At 35.0% G+C, this 25,159-nt stretch overlaps 2 protein-coding genes across 2 annotated transcripts; both read right to left on the bottom strand.

The window, feature by feature from the left end:
• Positions 1-14,854: 14,854 nt before the first annotated feature.
• On the bottom strand, positions 14,855-16,886 carry EAF02_011872 (uncharacterized protein; the record flags this gene model as incomplete). The annotated part of the gene is made up of 3 exons (XM_038907920.1): positions 16,584-16,886; positions 15,013-16,514; positions 14,855-14,957 (listed from the first exon to the last, which is right to left on the bottom strand). The coding sequence occupies exons 1-3, from the start codon at positions 16,758-16,760 to the stop codon at positions 14,855-14,857; spliced, it is 1,782 nt and encodes a 593-aa protein (XP_038752265.1). The 5' UTR covers positions 16,761-16,886.
• Positions 16,887-17,379: 493 nt separating this feature from the next.
• On the bottom strand, positions 17,380-21,808 carry EAF02_011871 (uncharacterized protein). The gene is made up of 6 exons (XM_038907919.1): positions 21,484-21,808; positions 21,119-21,412; positions 19,813-20,989; positions 18,604-19,660; positions 18,149-18,549; positions 17,380-18,099 (listed from the first exon to the last, which is right to left on the bottom strand). Exons 3-6 carry the CDS (start codon positions 20,875-20,877, stop codon positions 18,052-18,054), a joined length of 2,571 nt encoding a protein of 856 aa, XP_038752264.1. The 5' UTR covers positions 20,878-20,989; positions 21,119-21,412; positions 21,484-21,808; the 3' UTR covers positions 17,380-18,051.
• Between the last annotated feature and the right edge of the window lie 3,351 nt (positions 21,809-25,159).

Here is a 25,159-nt window from a genome sequence, read left to right as displayed (position 1 = left end):
CGTCAGTGGTACAACCAGATATACAACTATATCATTGTATGAGAAGCACTTAACTAATATAGTCAATTTGATAGATATTGATATTAAGCTATCACTATTGCAACTAACTGTATTCTTATAAGATGATATATCTATATAATATAAAAAATTACGACACAAGAAAGTTGATAGATTAATAAAAATGAAGTCTTAAAATCGTTTCAAAAGCTAATATACCACCCAGAATACAACTATTTAAATTACGATTTGTTAACGAAATAAAGAAGAAGGTATTAATAAAGCATATACAAAATCATGACTAATGGTTTAGGCATACCAAGATGCAGGCAAAACTATTGTTTTGATGCAATCACCGACTATTCAATGTATTAGCCAGCATATTATACTTGCACTTGCTGCTATTTGCGAGCGTCAAACAAGCATATTCAGATCTATTTACAGAACATCACACAAGCATACATCCAATCAACCACGACTTTGAATAGATCTATTTATATGGAAACACCAGAAGAGGTCGGACTTGATTTCGGATATGTGCTATATGTTATAAAGCCCTTGTATGGTGTACCAGAAGCAGGAAATCACTGGTTTGGAACCTACTCTTGGAGGTTAGCTTTTATAATAATAAGGAATAGTATTATTATAATGATAGTGGAAGATCTAGTCAGTTTAAGCTTGAGGATAAATCGAATATATAGAATAAGAGTTGAATTGAAGTCAATTTAGAAGAGCTAGGCTGAGTTGAGATGAATTGCTTGCTTTTTCCTAGATTTTCTTTAAAGAATATTCTAGGTTTATATAGTTTATAATGAAATTCCAGTATATTCTATGCTTATAAATAAGATCGATTTAAATCGTATCTTATAGAATCATTTTAGATAATAAAAAGAAAGTACAACCAATCAATTTAGCGATATTTCCTGTATACTTCCATCTAGTTCCATTTCATTCTATTCCATTATAAATCAATTTGATAAGAGATACTATTATACAACTATATGATAATATGATTTTATAATATAAGATCATATTATATGTGTATTAGTCATCAAGATATCCCTTATTTAGTAAGATATTAATAAGTGATTTAGTGGACTTATTATGAATCCTCACACACCCCCTTAATAGGTGCATTAAATCAATCTTATTATATATCTTAATTCAGATTGATCTGATTCGTGAATTCGATCAATTTGATTCGAGCTAATGGTTTAGTAAGCCCATCAGCTTTCTGTTCATTAGTAGATATATAAATTAGGTCTAAATCCCCTGATTTAATAATATCTCTAATATAGTAGAATCTGATTGCTATATGCTGCTTCTTTCGTGGAATATAGGGTTCTTAGCAAGCGCTAGTGCGGCCTGATTATCCGTGTATAGAGGAAATTTATTTTGCTTATATAGATTAAGCTCTAATAGTAGCTTTTTAATATAAACAGCCTCTTTAGCAGCTAGGTTTATAGCAATGAATTCAGATTCGGCTGTAGAAAGGGCTACTACCGGCTGTAGTTTAGATTTCCAACTAATAGGCCCATTCCCTAGCATAAATACGTATCCGCTAATGGATTTATACATATTGATCTCCCCTCCATAGTCAGCGTCGCAGAATCCTTGAATATAAGGGTTTTTAATTTTATTATAATTTGTACCCTTATTTATAGTTCCTTTCAAGTATCTCAATACTCTTTTAGTGGCTTAAATATGTTCTGCACTAGGATTAGACGAGAAACTAGCTAATCTAGATATGGAAAATACTATATCTAGTCTAGTTCCGAGAGCTAAATATAATAAAGAGCCTATAATTTCTTGATATAGTTTAATATTATTATTATTAGCTTTCTCTTTATTATGAATTAGCTTTATTTTCGGGTCCATTAGAATGGAAACAGGATTGGAATCTAGCATATTGAACCTAGCCAGCACCTTTTTAGTGTACTCTGATTGATGTAGCTTTAGTGTATTGCTAGTCCTTTCGATTTGAATGCCTAGATAGTCCTTTATAGGATCTAGATCTTTTAGATCGAAGTATTCCTTTAAATTATTAATAAATTCATTAATAATCTCTTGATTTGGGGCTGTTGGTATCACCATGGGGATGGTGAAGTAATATAGTACTAATGATTCACACTATTGTAATATTGCTCGAGGTTCTAAAAGCTAAAGGCTACGAATATATATGCTATAATGCAGGGGTGCTAGCGTATATACTAGTACGATCAGTCATATAATCCCTATCCCAACACTGGCGACTCTCTAAAGTTGTTGTATTGTGTCTTTTCTAGTTAATATCCCTTTCTCAGTATAATTATTTGTACTACTAATCTCTTTCAATTCATTCTATAATCTTAATCTTTATAGTATTATTGTTGATCAAGTTCTTTAGGGCTTGATATAGTTTAGATTTAGTTATCGCGTTTGTTGGGTTAGATTCTCTATTAATCTATTTGATTTCTACAATCTTCTATTTCTTGTATATCTTTCAAATCACTATTATATCGATCATTAATCTCTTTTCGGTAATTGTATTAAGCTTTGTGAGACAATTGTATAATAATCTCGAGTCGATATATATAACTAATAATATCTTGTGATTTAAGAAGATCTTATTAAATATACCTTTGATTGCTATGCTAATATCAAAGTCTAAAATTATATTATAGAGCTCTGATATTAATATACTCCTAATAACTCTTTTATATTTGATTGATAATTAATGAATAATATTAGCTCTATCGAATTTGTTTATTAGAATAATAATATATTTAATCTGAAAGAATAAATCTTTATTGTTAGCAAAGGACGTATCTATAAATATAATCAATTTGAAAGAGTTTATATTAAATAAAACAAATTATAATCCTTTTTTGAATTATCAATCTATTATTAAATATATTTATTGAAAGTATTAGCATTTTCTTTTTTTGGATTGATTGTTTGTGCTATATATAACAAATCAAAGGCTACCTTTAGTTGATATATAGTTATTATATATGCTTCTCGAATGTATTGTACAATATATTGATTTTTTGTTATTATCGATTTTCTGAGCTTGCTGTATGTATTTTGTATATTAAATGATTTTGAATTAATTAGATAAAGGTTTTCGCATTATTTCTTTTGGTTGAAATAGATTATATTATTATTTCGCTGAGTGATTAGATTATTATTAAATTTGAATAGTATATCTAATATAAGTGTTTTATACTCTTTTGCTATGAATTTAGTGTTTCTGAATTCAATTTGCTTATAATCTGTGAATACTTTATTAGTTATAATGAGTGTATTATTTGTTTGTAATTCAATAATACCGAATACTGTATTGTTTTTAATTGTATATAATAAATATAAATTGTAAATCGATTGTATCATTTTGAGAGTATTGATATAATGCTTATGGTAGATACTAAACCAATAATTACCTGCTTTCGGGATACTATATAATGGTTATATAACTTATAGGATAAAGCCCTTTGGAATATCCATTTCCGGTGGTAATCGAATATAAAACTTCCAAACTAAATTTGATATCGATTGTATATATACTTGTGTAATATCATAAATACTTATGGTTACCTTGTTCTTGGGTAGTATTGTTATTACTGTTAGTATAATATATTGACTAATGTATTGTATTATTGATGATTATATTAAAACAATACCTTTTCCTTAATCTTTTTATATTTGTATAATTAATTAGAATTTAGGAAATACTTTATCAGTTTCTTTATTTTTAATCTTATTGACAAAACGAGAATTAAAATCCTTGTATTTGTGGGGATATCTGTAATCTTTATAAGTTGGAAAATATTGTTTTTTATAAGTCCGTCGATCTCCTTTCGTTTTGATTCTACAAAAATTGTTGATAATGAGGTATTAGTAGATGCTGTATAGTATTCAATATATTGTATATTATTAGACTCGTCTTTCTTTAATAGAAAAATCGACAAATCCAGTGAGTGTTTTGTAAATTCGATATTTTTTCCTTTCACGAAAAGTATTGATTATACTGGAATTACTACTTGAGGGATTCATTGTTACTAAGATTGGGGGTTCCTAGATATATCTAAAAGAGTCTCCTTTGGATTCCTACTCCTGATAATAGCTGATAAGGGAGTAGATATAACTTTGCCAGATTTTGGCAAAATTGTTTTACTTACACTAAATATAGCAAGTTATCCTTACTGTATCAATCTAACTTGTATAGGTAGTATTTGTACTGATTTGGCAGATGGTTGGGATTGATTCTAAGATCGATTCTGTATATTCTTTATATAAGGTTTAACCTGAGTAATGCGGAATTCCATTGGTCCGCTTGATAGTTGTATTGTGTATGTCTCATCTTTTATACCCAATAAATAATATGGTTCTGTTTATTCTTTATGTTCTTTTTATATCTAAACCTTCGAATTAACAGATAAATCATATAAAACCATTGTAGACAATCCATTTCACTGACTCAAAGCGTCAGATACTTGTCGTATTGCTTGTAGTTATAAATCTCATTCATTACTTTCTTGATTACTAATTGCTGCTATAGAACTGTAGATACGGGTGGGTCAGATTCAGATATCCGCGGATATACTTCAAAGACTAGAAGTGTTGGAACTAATCCGTTTGGTTCTGTAATATCGTTTATTGTTTTTATAGTTATTTGTAGTATTATCTCTTTTGTAATAAAGCTACCAAGCTTGTTAGAGATAATAGCATACACTCTCTTAATGATTATATAGTAATATTCAATTACATCAATTAATTAATATGCCTCAACTGGTATACTTTTTGTTCTTGTCGATATGGTTGCAGTGTATTGAACGAATTCCTTACTTACAAAGTTCTTCCCAGTATTATATATAATAAAATCTGGTGAACCAATATAAATATCCATCCAGCATTTTCGAAGTATATCGAAAGTATGTTTTACAGTAATATTGTTCAGTTATTGTACAGCTTGAAATTGTGTATCTTTATCAATAATGTATAGAATAAGATAAATATCAATATATATGATATCGATTATTATTGAATAATTGAAGTTAATATTATCTTGTAAATTGAATTTAAATTGATTTGATGATTTTTTGTACTTTTGATAATATTGATAGAATTTGTTAAACTTATCAATCTCGGCTTTTGAGATGTTATTGTAGCCAGCTCGCTGTAATATTCATAAAAGTTTATATGCCGATAGATGATTAAAGCGACAATGTAAATGTTGTAATTCTGTATCAGTAAGGTAATATTTATTATTCTCGATAGTTTGTTATATAAACTACTATATGTTTATTTGTTATAGTAGAACTGCATGCTTGTTGTATTAAATACAAGGATAACTTTTTTCTATTCTTGTAACGACAACGTTGATAATGTTATTATAATATATACCAAGATAATCCATATTATTAAATGACAGTAAGAATAGTGTTTCTATATCCATAATATGAAATTCAATAGTTCCTAGGGGTAGATGAAGTTTGACTGATCTGAAAGATTCAGCTTTTTTGATTCTGAATATTACATTTGTAATTCCTGCTCTGCTTTTGTCTAAAATAACATCCTCGATAGTTGTTTTGTATACTATATATTAATTGAATTCTATTATAAATTATTCCGCTACAGCTATATTAACAATAATACCCTTGAACTCTTTGAAATTGTATCCGTTTATAAATATGGTTTCCTCCCGAATTCGATATATTAGGATATAAATGAATATTTTATTAGCCAATCTTATTGTAATTTTTTTATTATTAATAAGTTTGTTTGAGTAATAAAGCTTGAATATAATTCTTGTTCTAATAAATTTTGAAGTTCATACTGAGCGAAATAAGTTTCGACCTCCTTATCAATATTAATATCAGATTTCTCAATATCATTTTGATTAGAACCTTTGTATTCAATAAGAAACTACTTAAAACCTTTATTAAAGTTATTATTAATACTCTTAAACCACTCCTTGTATTTGCATCGTAACTCGTTACACTTCTCCTTGTTATATCTAATTAATCAATAATTATCCTTTTTGTAAATAAAATACTTTTTTTTAGTTTGTAATTTGAATGATTATCAATTATTTCATTTAAATCCTCTATTCTGATTGTATCTTTCTTTGTATTGATATTTCCGATCGGTATAGAATATTATGTTTTCGTTTGAATAAGCTAGTTCCCATGTTATAATAACTGAATGAAGTTTTTCAAGAAGATTTGGTATATTGTTAGCTGGACGAAAACAAGTTAAAAAGCATGCTAATACTGATATACATATATTAATGATTTTTTAATAAAGTAAATCCTCTATCCTAATTATATTACTAAATCCTTTATATAAATAATATAATCTTGTTATTATTTATTATAAATAGTAAGTAATTGATTTTCTATCATTTTTTAATTGTGCTATCATACTCTTTAGTATAACAGCTTTCTATTATTATATAATATTCCTTTTGTATTTAGGGCCTTCAAATATATCTATAAACAATTTGCAAATCTCTTATATCAATATTGATATAATCTCTAAATTCATATAATAAAAATCAAATACTATATCGATAAGTATAGTAAAGAATACTCTTAGGAATAAATTGTTAAATAGATTAATATATTAGCAATTGTTAAGAAATATATTGAATTTGTACATAAAATTGTTATCTTGTTTGTTATATTTGTTATCCTTGTTATAAAGTTTTACAAGATTTCCAAGAAGTTAATTGATATTTATAATTCTTAATAATGGATTTGAGAAGATCTTCGAAATGCTGTAATCATATTCTAAATCACCTCCTCCTTTTTTTCCTATACCGCCTTTGCCTTCGCCATTGTTATTTCTATTATAACTATTTTATAGGAAATCGTTTCCTTTATCTCTATTACCTCCTTTTTCTTTTTCTTTATTCGAATCATTATTATTATTGGATAGATTACTGGATGATTGATCATCTTTTTTTTGTAATAGTAGAGGCGGTTATGGTGGTGAAGGGTTGGGTTGTCGAAAAGGTATTTCGGGTTGAAACTGTTTATACTGAATCAGTCACGAAGGTAGTGATTTCTTTTGATTATAGAATAAGTATGCGGGTAAGTTGGGTTTATTATTTTTTTGTAGAAAGCTAGTATTAGATTGGGGAACGGATTTATAATAATAGAATGCTTATAGTTTTAATAATACTTTTTATTCAATATCAATACTCTTTCCTTTATCACCTAAAGAGCTGAATCCTGAAATTGTTATGATTGAGATAGAATACTTGGTAATTATAATAGCCTATATTGATTGAAACCTAATGGTTCGGGCTAACCGCTCATTTGAGATATTTCGGATTCTTTTAATAATATATATACAAAAGCTCGAATATCTTTTTCATCTATCCTCTTCTATATACTTTTCGATCAAAATATAAATCCCTTATCTATAAGTATATCCACAATCTCTTTATCTGACTATTCTCTATATAGTAATCGGATTGTATCAATTAAAGTATTATAAATAGGTTGTGTTGTGTAGATCTTGTATTTCGTAACAAACATGCTATACAAGTACAGTTTGTGTTTCAACTTGTATAAAAGATGTATGCCGATTGTTTGAAAATGTTTTGAATTGAAGTATTCAAATTCGCGAAAGTAATTCAATTATAGTTTGCTATCATAATACTTTGATTGTTGATATTTGTAAAGTTTGTATTTACAAAAATCCCTGATCTCTTTTATACCTATTTCCTTTATAAGATCAATAGGGTTATCCTATTATTACTTAGTTATTATATTAAAATCATTAGTTATAATAATTGATAGTACAATCGATTCGGCCATACTTCTAATATCATTATTGTGTTTAGGCTTGTATTCCGTAGAGTCGTTTTTGTAAGATCCTGTTATGTTGATAAATAGCAGGTAATAATGAGATGAAATGCTTAAATATAACTTTGCCAAAATCCAGCAAAGTTATACTTATTCGTTAAAAGATGGTGTTTAGCTTGAGCTAGTAGTTACTGATTCGTATTCTTTAATGTATATTGCTTTAAAGAATAAAATATAGATTAAAATTGATTATAAGGGTTATTGCCATATTATTGATTAAACTCGATTTATCAATATTAAACTATATTAGATTAATGTTGAATACAAGAACTGCCGTTACATTACTAACGATTCTTATTTATACAAGAATAGATATCAAACTATATTGCTTTAATACAAGAGCTTATATCTCTTCAAAGAAATATCAACCTTAGTTATAAACTCATATTGCATTTGAAATTAAAATGCCAGACTCCTGATTTATGATATCACTGATTAGTGTTGGTATCACCATGGGGATGGTGAAGTAATATAGTACTAATGATTTACACTATTGTAATATTGCTCAAGGTTCTAAAAGCTAAAGGCTATGAACATATATGCTATAGTGCGGGGGCGCTAGCGCATGCGCTAGCGCGGTCAGTCACATGATCCCTATCCCAACAGGGGCTATTATAGCAATATCGTCGACGTATACACTTAGAATCACATTCTTATTTTTATTAATAAAAATGCATTCCTCGGAGATTAGGTTTATAAAGCCTAATTTATTTAATACATCTTTTAGGGTATAATACCATATCCTGGCCGACTGTTTTAGGCCATATAAAGCTTTATTTAGCTTTAAAGCTTTATTCTTTAATTCGCTAAATCCTTCTGGTGGACTTAATAAAAGTAGTGTATCGATATTGCCTTGTGCAAACACTAGCACCATGTCGATTTTATGAATTAGCCAATCGTTTTGAAGAGCTAATACGAATAAGAGCTTCCATACCATCGATTTAACTACCAATACATGCATATCAATATAGTCTAATCCATATAGCTGTTCGAATCCTTTAGCAACGAATCTAGCTTTGAATTCAATGAATTCACCTGAATCTTTTATTTTATATACCCATCTAGTCCTTAGGGTTTTATTATTATTGGGATTATCAACAATATCCCAAGTTCTATTGGATTCAAGGGTATTTATCTCGTATTCCATAGCTTTCAGCCAGTATTCCTTTTCCGAAGAGCTAATAGCTTCTTTATAGAACTTAGGTTCAATCAATACACAATCTGGCTTATTAATAATAATCTTTTTATTATTTTTAAGCCTGGTATCGAAAGCTAATTGAAGATCTTATTAATCTATTTCGATATTCACCCCCTTATTGATTGAATTGAAGTACCCGGAAAAAGCAAGTCCATAATAGGAAATCACATGTTTTCCATCGTCAGCAAGGCCTTTATTATCAGAAATTAGACCTCTTATACACTTAGATTGCCATATATTAGGTTCTATTGGCTCATCAAGCGTAGGTTCACCAGGCATAGGCTCACCGGGATCGACCTCTATACAATCGATTGTTCCATCACTTTCGCTGTTTTCGTCCATTTCGGGATTAGCTTGATACCTATTGGTGCTAGTGGTGTCTTTATCCTCTATATTATCTTGAATAGATTGAAATTCGAGGTCTTCTTTTTCCAATAGCTTTAGATCTTGGTTTTTATATTCATTAGAATATATAAGATCTTCTTGAATATCGATATCTCTCGAGCTAATCACTCTCTTATTGACTGGAATATAGACCAAATAATTATTAGACGAATCAAAGCCTACTAATATACCTTTTCGAGCTCTAGAATCCAGTTTTCCATTGCGAATTTCTTTATTATTAATAATATAAGTAAGAGAGCCTAGGATTCTAATATAGCTTAGATCGAGCTTCTTATTATATATTAATTTGAATGGTGAATTATTAATAGAACTATTATATATTCTATTTTTGATATGAGCAATAGCTTTAACTAGGTATGGCCATAAATAGAGTAGAATCTCTTTCTCTTTAATTAAACAGATTAGTCTCTCGACTATATATCTATTTAGTATCTCGGCTATTCCATTCTGGGAATGAGCGTACAGGCTAATATATTCGCATATAATCCCATGATTTCAAATAAAATCCGACCATTTATTCGAAAGGAATTCAAGAGCATTGTCTAATCTTAGTATTTTAATACTAATATTAAACTGATTTCTAATTAGATTGTAGAATTCTATTAGAATATCATAGGCCTGGGATTTGAATTTAATGGGATATACCCAAATAGCTCTAGTGGCCCAATCTGTGAATGCTAGAAAGTATTTTTCACCTTTAATCCCTGTAGTTCTAAAGGGTCCAGCTATATCTAGACTGAATTTTTCGAATTTAGAGCTTATTTCAGGGATTTCAGAGGGTTCCTTACTTATTTTCTGATGGAATTTGCCGAATTTGCATGATTCACATACCTCTAAATCAGATTTAGCTACATCTAATTGAATATTCAAGGATTTAATAATATAATCCTTATTTATATAACCTAATCTCTTATGGATTAGATTGAGATCGACTTTATTTAATAATAAATTCGATTCTTGAATTGATTCCTTTTTTATTTTAGGGGTATTAATGCTTTTAAAATATTTCGAATCCACCTTAAAATTAAGGTAATATACATCAATTAGTCAGGGAGCTGTAGTTTGTATATTAGCCTCTTTATAAATAATATCGATCTTATTTCCCAGGGGAACAATATAACTAGCCCACCCTTTTTGGACTATTTTATTCGAACTAATAAGATTGGAGGCTATATTGGGAATATAATACACCCTCTATAGTAGCACCTCTGATTTATTATTAATTAGAATAGGAATATCTCCTATACCATTAATACGAAGCTTCTCCCCATTAGCTACAGTGATGGAATGATTGTTTAATGACTTATAATTTATAAACCATTCTCTATTGAATAAATAATGCTCTATAGCACCCGAATCTAATATAAATTTATATTTAGATCCAAGAGATTGATTAGCTAAGCCTATATAATGGTCTACAGCCATTAGTTGCTTGCTAGAGATAGATTTATTCGAATCTTTATTCGAATCTTTATTCGAATTTTTATTCGGATTTGACTTAAAATGCTTCTTATTATTCCCTTTATTGGTCTTTAATTCAGGGTATTTTATGAAGCATTTCGACTCTAAATGTCCCTTTTTAGAGCAATGCTTGTAATAGGGAGCTTTATTAAAGCTTGTTTTATTAGTATTTAGATTGATATTAAATCGCATTCTAGTCTCTTCGGATATTAGCTCCGAAAAGAGCTTATCCAGATCAATACTAGCCGTATTTTTAGCTAGTTCTTCGTATTTTCGAGAGGCAAAGCTGTCGAAAGAGCTAGGTAGGCCTCTAAAAAGAAAACTATATTATAAAGGCATCCGGAATGTCGAAATTCATCGATTTTAGGTAATTATACAATGATTGGATCGAATTAGTATATTCGTTCATTCTTTCTGAGCTAGTATAATTAGATTCTATTAGCCTATTTAGGTATCTTCCCATTAATTCGATAGAAGACTCTCCAAACATCTTATTAATGGAGTCCTATAGGCTTTTAGCCGAAGTTTTATTTTTGAATCTTTCGACTAATTCGAAGCTAATTATAGATTTAATAGTTCCTAGTGCCTTTCTTTCGTTTCTCTAATATTCTGAAAGCTTTTTATTATATTTTATGGTTAATTCAGGTGAAATAGGCTCTCCTGATTTGTCTATATATAGACTTTTATTGGGTGGAACTTCTGTACCGTCGATATATGGCATAAAGCCATTTATTTCCAGAAAGAGCTTAGCTCGGTTAATCCATTCAATATAATTAGATCTGCCTTTTAGAGGATCAGATTTAAAATTAATACCAGAAGCCATTTTAAGTCCTTTATAGACTAATTGGTCTTATATACTGGTTAAATACTAGTCTAAATATTTAGCTAGTTTCAGGGCTTGAATGGATCAAATGAATAAATCGATTTAAAATCGATTTTAGTCTCGAGGATCGAATAGACCAGCCACCTCTTAAATTAGATCTTTATCTTATTTGGTATAAAATAAAGACTAAATAAGCTAGAGCACCTTGGTATAAAGAATATTGATATATCACCCGCTATGGGTAGCAATATAGCATAAATATATCGTCTAGGGACCTAATTTTATACGCTCAATTAGGTTTAGCTTCAGGGACGCAGGCCTCAGGATCTATATGTAGTGTTTTTCGATATGAATTCGATTGAATTGATTCGAAAATTCGATATTCGACAGCTCAATAGCGGTATATATATGATATACAGCCTTAAATCAAGCTAATTCCCTTTTTAAGCTAGTTTAGACTAGCCGGGCTCATAACCTCTTGGAGGTTAGCTTTTATAATAATAAGGAATAGTATTATTATAATGATAGTGGAAGATCTAGTCAGTTTAAGCTTGAGGGATAAATCGAATATATAGAATAAGAGTTGAATTGAAGTCAATTTAGAAGAGCTAGGCTGAGTTGAGATGAATTGCTTGCTTTTTCCTAGATTTTCTTTAAAGAATATTCTAGGTTTATATAGTTTATAATGAAACCTACCACAATCACTATAGGGATAGGCTAAATATGACGCAATCTATATACGATCCCTGTTTACTTTACTCCAATAACGGTATTGGCATTGTAGGACTACAAACCGATGATACTCTTATAGTTGCAAACGAAAGATTTGCATAATTAGAACAAGAGTAGTTGGAAAAAGCCGGATTTATAGCTAAAAATAGAGAATAACTTATCAAAGATTATTCACTTAAGTTTAATAATGATTTAATTATTTTTAAGGGTAATAGAATCTATCTAAATCAGAAGAAATAGTGTGATAATCTTTAAATAGTTATACTAGGGAGTGTTGATATGTGGGAAACGAAAGGAAAGATTTGAAAGAATATCATTTCGAAGAATCAATATATTGCTCAATATACAAAAGGTACATATATTACAATAGTATATCAATTAAAGGTATTATATTATCTTTTAGTTGCTGTTTAGGTAGTAGATCTGAAGGAAGAAGATACTATTAAACTCAATAAGATTATCAAATGGCAAATGGATAATTCAAGAAGAGGATTAATCTTTATATTTTTCAATATGGATTCTATTGAATTAGTTGTTTTTATTAATATATCCTTTACTAACAATATTGATCTATTATTGCAAATCGGCTATATTATATACCTCGTAGATAAGTATAGTAATACTAATATCATTTATTAGATGTTGGTCAAATGCAAGAGAATCATTAGAAGCGTACTAGCTTCTGAGCTATATATACTAGTTTTAGGTTTTGATATCAAAGCTGCTATTAAGGGTACTATCAATACTATTCTCAAATCTAAAAAGCAAATATCATTTATGCTTTATATAGATTCTAAGTTATTATATGATCTATTAACTAAGCTTGGTATAAGTACAGAAAAACAACTCCTAATCGATATTATGGCTTTACAACAATGTTACGAAAATAGGGAGATCATAAAGATTAAATGGATTGATAGGAAATCGAATCCTGCGAATGCTATAACTAAAAACGGTATATATCAAGCTTTAAAAGATTTGATTGATATTAATAAAATAGTTATTAAAGTGATGTATTGGATGGAAAGAGAATAATGAAAGGGGAGCTAAAGGAATAGAAGTAGAATATTATGCTTAAGATTAAATAATAGGCTTAGACTTAAAGTATATGATCCATTCAACTTAAAAGTTGCCAGTATCGGGATATCGATCATATAATCTAAGAGAACACTGTATTACACTAGCGTATATACTAGCGTATGCACTAGCGCTAGCACTTCTACTATATCAAGTACTAGCTTCCCATAGTTAATAATGATCAAGACGAATAATACAATCAATCATATTGATAAGAATGAAGTACTTTACACTTTAATCAACACCAAATTGATACCAACATATACAAATCAATTCGGAAAATTCGAAAATTCGAAATTAAAAGAAAAACATTATATTATATTGATACTCAGAGTATAATATTAATTTGAAAGTAATAGCATTCTCTATATTATGTCGTTGTAGTATTCGAATAGCTGAAAGCCAAAGGGTATAAAAAAGAGTTATAATATGAATAGAATAACAACAAGCTTTATATCGAAAAAACTCTTCTAAAAGAAGAGACTTATTATATATCATATTTCTGTATTTGAAATAATAATCGATAATAGATATTAAATCTAACCAAAGCTTCCATAACCTTTATATCCATATTTAAAGCTAATATTCAACTTTTTGTAGATATTGCTATTGTAAAATCGTAATATAATCCTTCGCTATATCTCTAAACCTCTTTCCTTCCAATTCTTCCAATTCCATTTGCGACTCAATCTTAGCTCTGCAGACTCTCAAGAGAGAGCTGGAGGTTCATAGAATGCACCGCGTACAGGTATTGAGTCTTCGCATCCCTTTAGAATTAAGAAGAACTTGAGAGCTCGAGGGGAGAGAGAAATAAAAGTAGAAATAGAGAAATAGAGATAGAGAAATTATATATATATCTATTGTCTATTATATATTAATTATTATATATCTATTATCTATTATCTATTATATAATATATAATATATAATATTTATTATTAATTATTAATTATTCAAAATCTATTTATTTAGATATTTACTTATTCAAGAATATATATAATATAGTCGTACATCTAAACTAAACTAAAGTAAAGTAAAAGATTAGATAAAATCAGATTATCATTTGATCTCTTCTCTTCTCTCCTCCCCTCTCCTCTTCTCATTCATACCTATCGTTCTATTTACTTATTCGTTTATTTATTTGCTTATTTATTTATTCATTTATAAATCTATCTACCATCTATCTACCTCTCTAATAACTATAGTTGAATATCCAGTAATCATGCTATGCTATGTATGTAATATCTATATGCGCCTGCTCTGCTATGCCACACCCATCCACCCACCTAATTTAACAAAGTGAAGTTTATCCACAAACCAAGCCATCTTTTGGTACTTCTACCGTTTCCGTTTTCGCTTCCCCTTTCTTCTCCCCCTCCCCCTCACCCACAACCTGGACTTCAACCTTCCTTCCTCCTCAGAACCAACCCCATTAACACCCTTCTCCTCCACCTTCTCCCCCACCTTCTCCCCCACCTTCTCCCCCACCTTCTCCCCTCTCCCTCACCCTTTCCATTCTCCTTCCCACCCCTCTCCTTCCTACTCAACGTCAAACTCCCCTTCGCCAACGCCTCCATAGGCAATGGTCTCACATAAGCCTGTACCACCCACCATGGCCTCTTACATCTCCTAACCGTTTCCAAACTACTTTCTTCAAACTGCACTTCCCCATTCCCTTCTCCATCACCATTTGTTCCACCCCTCCCATTCACCCCCTTCCCACCCCCTTTCATTTTCTCCTCTCTTTCCTTTTCCGCTTTCTCAACCTCTTCTCTATAACTCTCCCCGTTAGTCCTCTCATACTCTAGAATTCCCTCTTTGACAACCTTCTCCGTCATTTGAAGAACATTTTCAAAAGCTTTTATATCCCCCGCTCTGCTTTTTGCCAATGCATCTCTGATCGCATGATGTTTCGAAACCAAGGGTCTCAGAAGTTTAAAACAATGTGGTTGCATGGCCACCAGACTAGGACTTGTAGTCCTCTCCTTCTTTTCACTCTTTTGTTTCTTTCTCGGTGGACCCTCTTCCTCTTCTTCCTCTACTTCTTCCTTCATTTCTTCTGGTGGATCCGAAGATATAAACAGTGGTTTTCTCTCCGGCGGCGATACTTGCAAAACGTATTTATAGATAATGTCCAAATATCTCCTCAACACAGCATCCACTCTCCAACCCCCCATCTTTCCATCCAAACTCCTCCAATACTCTCTTCCTTCCTCTCCTGGAGCTGGCGCATCCGAAAAAATCGTTGGATCATACAAATTTCCCTCCGCGCTCATTACACCATCCGCACCTGTCGCTTTCAAACACTCATCGATATCTTCCCTCGCCAAAATATTTCCATTCACAAAAAGAACCACCTCCTTGGGTAAACTCTCCCTCAAAAACCTCAACATCTCCCAATCTGCCAGCCCAGTTTTGTGACCCTTCATCTCCCTCGTTCTTCCATGTACCGTCAAAATACTCGCTCCAGCACTAATCACCATCTTTGCATAATCTAGCGTCTTTTCCCTCGTATCCAATATCCTAATTTTCGCCGTAACAGGCACATCCAATTCCTTATGTAATGTATTGATCAACCTAAAAATCAATCCCTGATCCTCCTGCAAGAATGCGCCATATTTTCCTCTCCTCGCGATTCCCTGCGGACATCCTAGATTCAAATCCACAGCATCACAAAACGGCGCTACATACTTCGCTCCCTCAAGTAACTCTTTCTCGTCATTCGCGCAAAATTGTACAAAAAGAGGTCTATCGAAAGCCGGATTCCCATCGAGAAATAGCTCCTCCTTTGGGGTATTCGAAGATGAACCCAGCTGAGAAACCAGCGAGCTTTTCATCGGTTGAAAGTGCGCATCGCGGAACTTTGGAGTTTCAGAAAACATGCGCGCATGAAACATAGGTGAGTATGCCAGAAGGGATTTGTTGGTTTCAGGAGACATAAAAGAGCGGGAGAGCATGCGCCAGGCCTAGAAGGATTCAGAGTCAGTATGCCAAAGACGGAGAGGAGAGGTGTGTCGGGTGCTTTGCGAACATACAAATTCAGATTGATCGACCATTGGCGCGAGTATGAATTTAGGACTACCAATACTTTCATAAAAAGCACGACCGTGAAGTTTCTTAGCTACATTGCTGGAGCCATTTGCAACCTTCTCGGATACAATGGCATCTGGAAGTGCAGTCTCAACGACTGGCAGCCCGTTTGAAGCAGCCATGATTTCTCGAATTTGAAAGGGTAGAAATTGGCGGGTTCCAGCCCTCAGCCTCGAATGAATGTGATTGATGATAGTAGCCACTATTTATATCGGATCAATCAAGAATGCAGTGATCAATGCATAAAACTTGTCAGAAAGGGTTGAACTTGGTTAATTGTTTAAGCAAAAAAGTTTTAGCGGGGCGAATATAAAACGTTATAAACACAAGGCTGCAGACGATAATGCAAGGCTACGTTTTTTGTCTCTATGGAAGCCACCCCCCTGAAACTACACATCTGGATATCATGGGATGAACCCACATCCAAGCTTGAAGTGTCACGGGAAAACTCTTTAACTGCCGGATGGATCAAGTTTCTATCAGATCCAATCGATGCAGTTTCTTCTAGGATCAGGATTGTATCCAAGCTTTTATGTTGACGTGTGCATTCAAGATCTAGAATTTTCAAGGTCCATTGTGAAATTTTAGATTCATCGAGAAATCTAGAATCCCTACTGTGATATTTAGAACACAAAACTTGGTTTCAGACTTCACGCGATTCATGCATATCCATACCACAATCTTCACGCAGATTTTTCTACTTCACAGTCTTACTCACTCATAAATTCGTTCTAGACTTTTTGAACTGGCAACGATTGCTTGTATTGTATCATTTGATTACGTAGAATATGCCTTCCCCATTTCTCCCCTATCTTTCCCCCATTCTCAAACATAATAACAGACGCTGAAGTACGACGATGAGGTGACGACGAATATAAAATAGACCCTGACCGACCAATGAAGAAAACGAAAATTAGACCATGACATTGCCCGAAGTGCAGATCTCAAAAACCCTAGAGATCAAACAAACCCACAGAAACCAACCGAGATCGAAACTTTTGGAGTACGAGTTTGTACTGTCATCCTTGATAGCTAGGAGAAACAAATTACCAGCCTATTGGACAATTGAAACTCTTCTCTTTCTTTCACATCTTCGGAAAGCTTCACAGCACAACATCTTTCATTTCCCAAACTTCTACCGTCGCCCCCCTTAGTACCCCTAATATATCCTCCCTCATCTTCTTCAACATTTATGCTCGAAAAGAGATGGCCAACACCAGTCTATGAAATAATATTGTTTTCGATCAAATCGCTCAGATGTGAATGAACTCCTGTACACCAATAATGCGAAAGACCGCTTTAACGCCCTAAAAGTCTTGAGTGTATGCGTAACTACACAGTTGCCTGCAGTAGCAGAAGAGCTTTGTAAGTCTCGTAACTTGTTTTTAAACAAATAGAATAATCGTGGTTTCATTAGAAGAAGTGTGTATAGATCTTAGAATTCTCATGAACCTCCATTTCCTGCTTTTGATTAGTGTGTGTTCAAAAGACTGAACGATAAATGACGTACCATTTTGAAAGTATTAAGCTCTTCCTTAATTTGTTGGGCGAGCATTGGAGTGAGTCGATTGCAGGTTGCAATTTCACCCCTGCGGTCGTACTCTTGACTTGGCCAAGTGTCGTGAAATTGTATCCGAGGACTGAAAGTAGCGTTTCTTTTAATGGTACCTGAAGGTGTTCCAGGAACACTCTTTGAATCTCCTCCCCTGAATCTGAGCGCAGACATGAAGTAATCCTCTCCTCCTAAAGTGACCTCTTGTTTATGCACTTGGTCATCATTTGGTGTACTGGGGGCAGACGAATTCGGTGAATCGTTGTTGACATTGGGGATTTGGGGTAAGTTGAAGTTCGCTGCTCTTCCATCTACTGGAAGGATTACCGGTGACGAATTACCAGAACCAGTACCGGAGCCTAATATCCACGTGATTAGTAAATCATTCATAGATTTGGTCATTAGCAACCTACGCTTGAGGATTCCCTTCTTGACAGCGGCCAATACTTCAGCACGCTCCTTCTCACCACCAACAATACTTCTTCTATTTGCAGAGTTCTCAGTATTGGCACTGCCTAGACGGTCTGTGGACGCTGAACTGATAGCTGCAGCATCGAGAGAGTTTCTTTCTAGTCTAGGAAATCCTGTTCCGCCAGAAGCAGCGTCGGCCGCATTCGCGTTCACATTGACCTTCTCTCTCTCTGCCTCAACGTTAACCATCGAGACCTGTGCTTGACTAGCTTCAGGCACAGCTGCATCAGCTGCAGGTACACCAATGACAGACTTTGGTCTAAAGAGGCCGACGAGAGATCTTGTTGACTTCTTCATTCCCTTACCCATCTTTCGAATCATTACAGAGGCGGAAGAAGCAGTCGATGAAATGGATAAGTTATCGGTCGAACCAGTGAAGAAATTGCCTTGCCCGGAGTAAATATTCGATCCGATACCAGCAGCTTCTTGTTGCTGAGCAATCTTATCTTGCTCTGCTTCTTGCTCATGTTGATATTTTTCCCTTCGTAACTTGGAACGATCCAAAGCATCATTGCCACTCCTGCTCACGAGATGGTTTTCGGCAGATGCCTTTCTTAACTCGGCAGCAGAGCCAAAAGAGAATGCCCTCCTCAATCTCGATGTCTTACTCTTCTTTCCTTCCTTATCGTTTAAAGCAGCCAATTGCTGTGCAGCAGGGCTGATAGCATTTGAACTCGTTGCAGGCAGTGCGTTTGTAGATTTGGATTGGGCTGGTTGTAATGCTGCATTGACGGCTGAAGCAAACGAGTCCTTGGACTTAGACGCCGACGAGTCGGCACCCATCGTCACCGGCTTCGATAAAGGAGATGGGCTAGAAAGTCTTTTCGCGGCATCGGTCGAGGATGCACGAACTGGAATGTTCACAAGTCGTGGCTGATCATTCTTGGAAATTGCTTGATCTTTACCATTGAAGGCGTTCGAATTTGCGACGGAAGAAGTCGAAGAATGAGCGGGGCTTCCAGTTGCCATTGATACACTTGTTGCTTCTCGCTTGTCCGACTGAAATAAGTTAGTGTGCTGCCAATTTTAGTGCTACATCAATATGATTGGTGTGGGTTAAATTGCGGTGACGCCGTATGCACGATAAAGTCCCGTGAACCATGAGTGGGGGGGAGTGAGGACTTGATACAAAAAACAACTTGAAAACTTACCGAGTTCGGGCGTGAGTGACCACTACGAGTGGACTTGATGCTATCGGTACTATCATTCCGTCCGTGAGAAGTTGCTGGGCGTACCGTAACAACTGGTGAACTTCGCAAGGGGTGTTGCCCGTGTTGCTCAGGCGGCTGATCAATACGACCACTAGCGCTGTTAACTGGCCTTGACCCCTGCTGTAAAATTCCAGGGCTGGGACTAGCGTTGATGTTATCGTGAGCATCGATTGTATGTATGCTTCGACGTCGATATCTCTTTGCCTGTTCCGAGGTAGTACGCTGATTTAACTGCAAATCATCAGCAGTTGCACTTGGTTGATTTTGTTGTGGCATCTGCAAGTTGAGTGCTTGGCTGTTGACAGCTTGTGTACTGGCACCATAAAATTGCATGACATTTGGCATCGTTGAGACTGAAGAGCTCGAAACACCAGCCTGGCTACTGTTCGATGAATCGGCACGGCGAATTGCAGGGCGGCGATAGCGATCAGGGACGGGTTTTGCTGGGGACGCCATAGGAGGAGCTAAAGTTTGATTGTGCGACGTGATGATGGTGGAATGTGGGCGGGGAGTTCTTGTTGCAATTCGAGCTGTGGAGGTGATGGCCGAATCATCTCTTGTTCCTGACCTTTGAGAAAGTTCTGATGATGAGGATGAAGATGTGGTTGATACAGATAGAGCAGCAGGGTATCGTGAGCGATTTGGAGCAGTCGTCGAGCCCCCTTGCAAGGTAGGGACTATGGGGGCTGATGCTGTTCTCTGTTGTTCTGGCCTTGATTGAGACCCATTTGGTGTTTGTTGAGCTCCTATCGACAGACCGGGTGAAGTAGTGAATGCATATGGTGCAATCGGGGCCATCGAACTATGACCGCGGTAACTTGATATCGCCATATTGTTGTTGTTCAAGCCATGAAAGTTGTTTCGTTGTTGAGGGTTGATAGAATATTGATGATATGCAGCTTGATTTTGCGAAGGTTGTAGAGTGCCAGAGGCAGAGGATGGTCGAGTTTGAAGCATAGTGACCGTAGTTGTCTGTTGTGGTAACGTCTGAACAAGAGCTGCCATGCTGTGACTTGGCTGATTTTCGAGGTTGTTGTGAAGCAAACAGCTATGATGCCATCTACAAGAAAAGAATCGTACTCAATATAATTTTCAAGTGAGTAGAGTTTGGAAAGGACTGTGATGAATGGAATGTTAGCAAATCAAAATAATCTCCATTTCGATATGAAGCGGAGGTACAAAGCTTTGGCAAGAAGGTTACACGCGCGTTCTTGAAGGGAGACTGAGTGAATTGGCGTCAACGAACCTTCAATGAAAAGTAGAAGTCTTGATGTAGTTGCTAGACAAATGAACAATTATTATGAGAGTTGTGTTTGTTTGAAGGATGAAAAGTCAAGTCGAATTAACGGTTGACCTTTTCTCAAAGTTTATTGAGGTGGTGAAAGGGTTTCTGGTTTCTGAATCGAAGAAGGAGGTAGGGAGGTCGCCGGCGGCCAGATATGTGGTGAAAGTGGAATCGGATCTTCTCTTTCTCTCGCGCGTCCTAGGCAGAAAACACTTTTACCGTGAATTCTTATTGACGCCTGTTTTTTTTATAATTCTATTGTAGCATTGTATGATAAGCTGATGAATGATATGATGATTGAGGTTAAAAGAGAATCATCTGCCAACCTCAACAAGTATATGCTATTATCTGTGCCGAAACAAGATTCCTCTCCTTTCCTGAGTTTGAATTGGTTCGGCGTTGGTTGCTGGAGCTGCGGGAAATTTCCAGGAATGAATAGAAGAATGCTTTTCGTTTCACCGGGCGATTGAGGGTGCAAAATTCAAAGAAAATAAATAGAAACGAAAGACAACAAATAAAAAGATAGAAAAGACCAAGGAGAATGCTGTAAATGGTGACTTTCGAATGAGAAATGATTGAAGTTTGTGAGATGGATGGAATGGGAAGAAAATGGGAGGGGGATTTGTGATGGGCCCCAAAAACAGCGACAGTGAGTGAGGAGGATGGGAATTTGGGGTGGTAGACTGGACTGGGTGGTAGTTAGTACATTCATTTATTACATTTATTACATTTACATTTACCTTCACATTTATTACATTATTTACCACTCCAACGGATGATTGTTCACCGTGACTCCACTTCTGATGTCTCCTTTGAGTTAGATCGCAAGGATGCGAACCTTTAATCATTCTGTACGGAAGGAACATTGGAGAAAATATAACCCTTCGTGGCTTAGCCTCAAACCTTTCTCATAAATTAATGCACCCTCTCGCCACTTGGATAACCAATCATATGATGAATGGTCTCGATATCTGACGCTATTCCCTCTTCTGGCCTTAGTCTAATTGAGGTAACCCATTTTGAAATCCAATGATATCCAGGGGTAAATTTGAATTCAAATTCCATGCTCATGTTATGTCTGTTATGTATGTTCTCTTGCTATTAGGCCTATCTCTCCTCGTATGCGCGTTTCCCTCATCTATCTACCTACCAGGTGCTCACTCCTGAGTCCTGAAGCAGGTCGAAGGTCGAAGGGTAGAAGTCCTCCGAAGAGGTAATTTTATCACAACGTCAAACGAATGCTGGTTAAATATAGAAGATGTTGGTTACTCACTCCAGTGCATATAGGTAGGTACCTGTGTAATCTATATGGATGGCCGATTACGAGTATAAACTCATCCGGAACAAGCTTTCAGATCTCCCAGAGAAGGATGATGAATGGCTTATCACGTGGGGATTGCTAGGAATCATTCTTACTCCCATCCGGTGAGGTGAGCATTCAATATCTCGAGATTCGATACTGCAGTGGCTAGTCTTCTTGGGAGCTTGGCAGAGCGATGAGAGGGAAATTCAAAAGTTCTGGGGTTCACAAGAGGAATTCATTATATAGATATTAAAGAATGATCAGAACATTTCTACTCACGCATCATGCTCATTGCAACGCAAGGAAAATACGGACAATATCTTCTACATACAATATCTTCTATATAGTACTTCGGTACATGTCACTCACCACAACCACAACAGGTACACGATCAGCGATCACCAACATCAATTTACATCAACACTTGCACTTGCACTTCCACTTGCACTCACACTCACACTCACACGAATACCTCTTTCTCAACCTACCATTGACACAGGAAGCGTCTCGTACCACGGTAAAATGAGTTCCTCTCATATCCAGAGTACAGACAGACACAGAGTGTAGGAATTAACTTTTAATTCCCTTTCTCCATATCATTTCACCAGATTCACATCTAAGATGGTTCTGTTTCGCCCAGGAAAGTGGAACTTCGCAGCATATGGATTCAAATTCATTTATTTTTAGAGTGTCTTGCTCCTCCCTTGTAAATTGCAAAGGTAATCTTCTGTTCCATCGTGTTCTTTGTGCAAAGTAGACGCCTTCGATCATTGATCTTTTCCTTTGCCAAGATCATAATGATGAGATATGCCTGAAAGGATTGTGTTCGAGCCAAACGGCGGTTCTATTAGACGTTTTATCATATTTGAGCGTTTACATTATGACATCTGTTGGTGCCAGAGCTTTTTGGAAGAAGGAATATACTCTTCTCACCCCACGTTTCGGCCTTTTCACGAGCCTCTGTTTATTGATCCCAGTCATCCAAATCAAAAAAGTTGAACATGTCGATATTTTACACCAATCGGTTTAAATATCGTCAAGACCCCCCGACTACATGTTTAGCTGTAGTGATCGTTAACATTCAAGACTGTTCTGTTGAGGGAACACGGATGAACTTGCCGCCTCTCAGATGAAAGGTTCTCATCTTATGAAATCTCGGGTTCACACTCTTTCTTGGTCAGCACACAAGGTATCTATCATATCATGCATACCTCACTCATGCCATAAGAAGTGAGATGCAGATTCAGCCAGTCTGGTGGCGTCCAATTTTTTTACCGAAGTCTGGAGATGGAGAGACTCAAGACTCAGGAGTTGGGTGAAGATTCATGAGTGGTCAACGGTCGCAGATCCACAAAGCATAATTATTATTATTGACTTTCCATGCGTGAATATGTTACATGGAGTGGCATCTCTCAAAGCTTGGAAGGACGTTTGCTTTTGAAACGCTGCAACATCATCACCATACATCTCTCAACGCGTGTAAAGGCATCGAATGAATATCCTACAGGCAGGCACCTTTCCCCTCCACCGATCGTATGGGTCTCATCTATGTGAACTTCCCAGTCGCGGCTTTTACGCTACTTCAAACTATATTCACAGCTTTCGTCCTGCATCTAGTGCTAGTGAGTGATGATATAACCTTCTCATTCTTGCGTACTGTGGTGGAGCTTTGAGTTGCGATGAACCAAGCATCATAAGAGTGTCACATGTATTTCACATGTTCACTTGGACTTGTCCCGTCTGTTGTGTCGATCTCTTTCATATACATACACATACACACACACATACACATACACATACACATACACATACACATACACATACACATACACATACACATACACATACACATACACATACACATACACATACACATACACATACACAGCAACATGGATTTGGTATCTCGAAATTGAATGAATTAGGAGACCGCGAATAGCGGTTGTTCCAATATTTCGAGTGAACGGAGGTACATACCGGTACTTCCAAATAAATGAAATTCATAATCGACACCGACAGGCCGATCACACTTATGCTCGCTTTAACTTAAATGGCTGAGATGCATAGAATGTCTCTAATGCATTGACGCTGCCAGCATATCACGGACCAAGCTTGGTCAAAATAAGATACAACTCAACCCCTGTTTTGCTTCGTACAGAGATACATTAACTGTCTAGGTGCATTTTCGATGGCGAGATTGAGATTTGAAGGGGAGGCCACTACTTTATCAATCGAGAAGTAGAGTTGCAATGTGATTATCTGGGTGAACATTGCGAGGGATTTGATGTTATTTTTTGATTCAATCAAGAAGATTGTGCAGTTTTCCTTTTCACCGCTCATCCAACCTCTCTGTCCATGATCGATCTCGTTGTGTGCTGAATGCGGAGGTAAACCCATCGATTGTTTATGTCTGGATATGCATCTCCCAGCAAGGATGTGCGAGGATGTTGTGGATGATTTCTCGTATGCTGGATTTTCTTTATCGAGAAATGTGAGTTCGGGGTTCAACGAGTACGAGGCAAACTAGGCACTGGGAAGTGTGGAACTTTGAACTTTGCACTTTGAACTTTCTCCGGAAGAGAGTGAGTGAGTGAGTGAGTGTGTGTGTATTGTGTGTGTATGTACCTATGTATGCGTGCATGTATGTACCTATGTACATGCTAACCAAGATCTTCATGGCTTCATTCTCCAAACGATAT

Source organism: Botrytis sinoallii (genome assembly GCF_014898435.1).
Source record: "Botrytis sinoallii strain Bc 23 chromosome Unknown BSIN_037, whole genome shotgun sequence".
NCBI classification, from domain to species: Eukaryota; Fungi; Ascomycota; class Leotiomycetes; order Helotiales; family Sclerotiniaceae; genus Botrytis; species Botrytis sinoallii.
The sequence above is the reverse complement of the archived record's forward strand: the minus strand, read 5'-3'. Positions and strand labels throughout refer to the sequence as shown.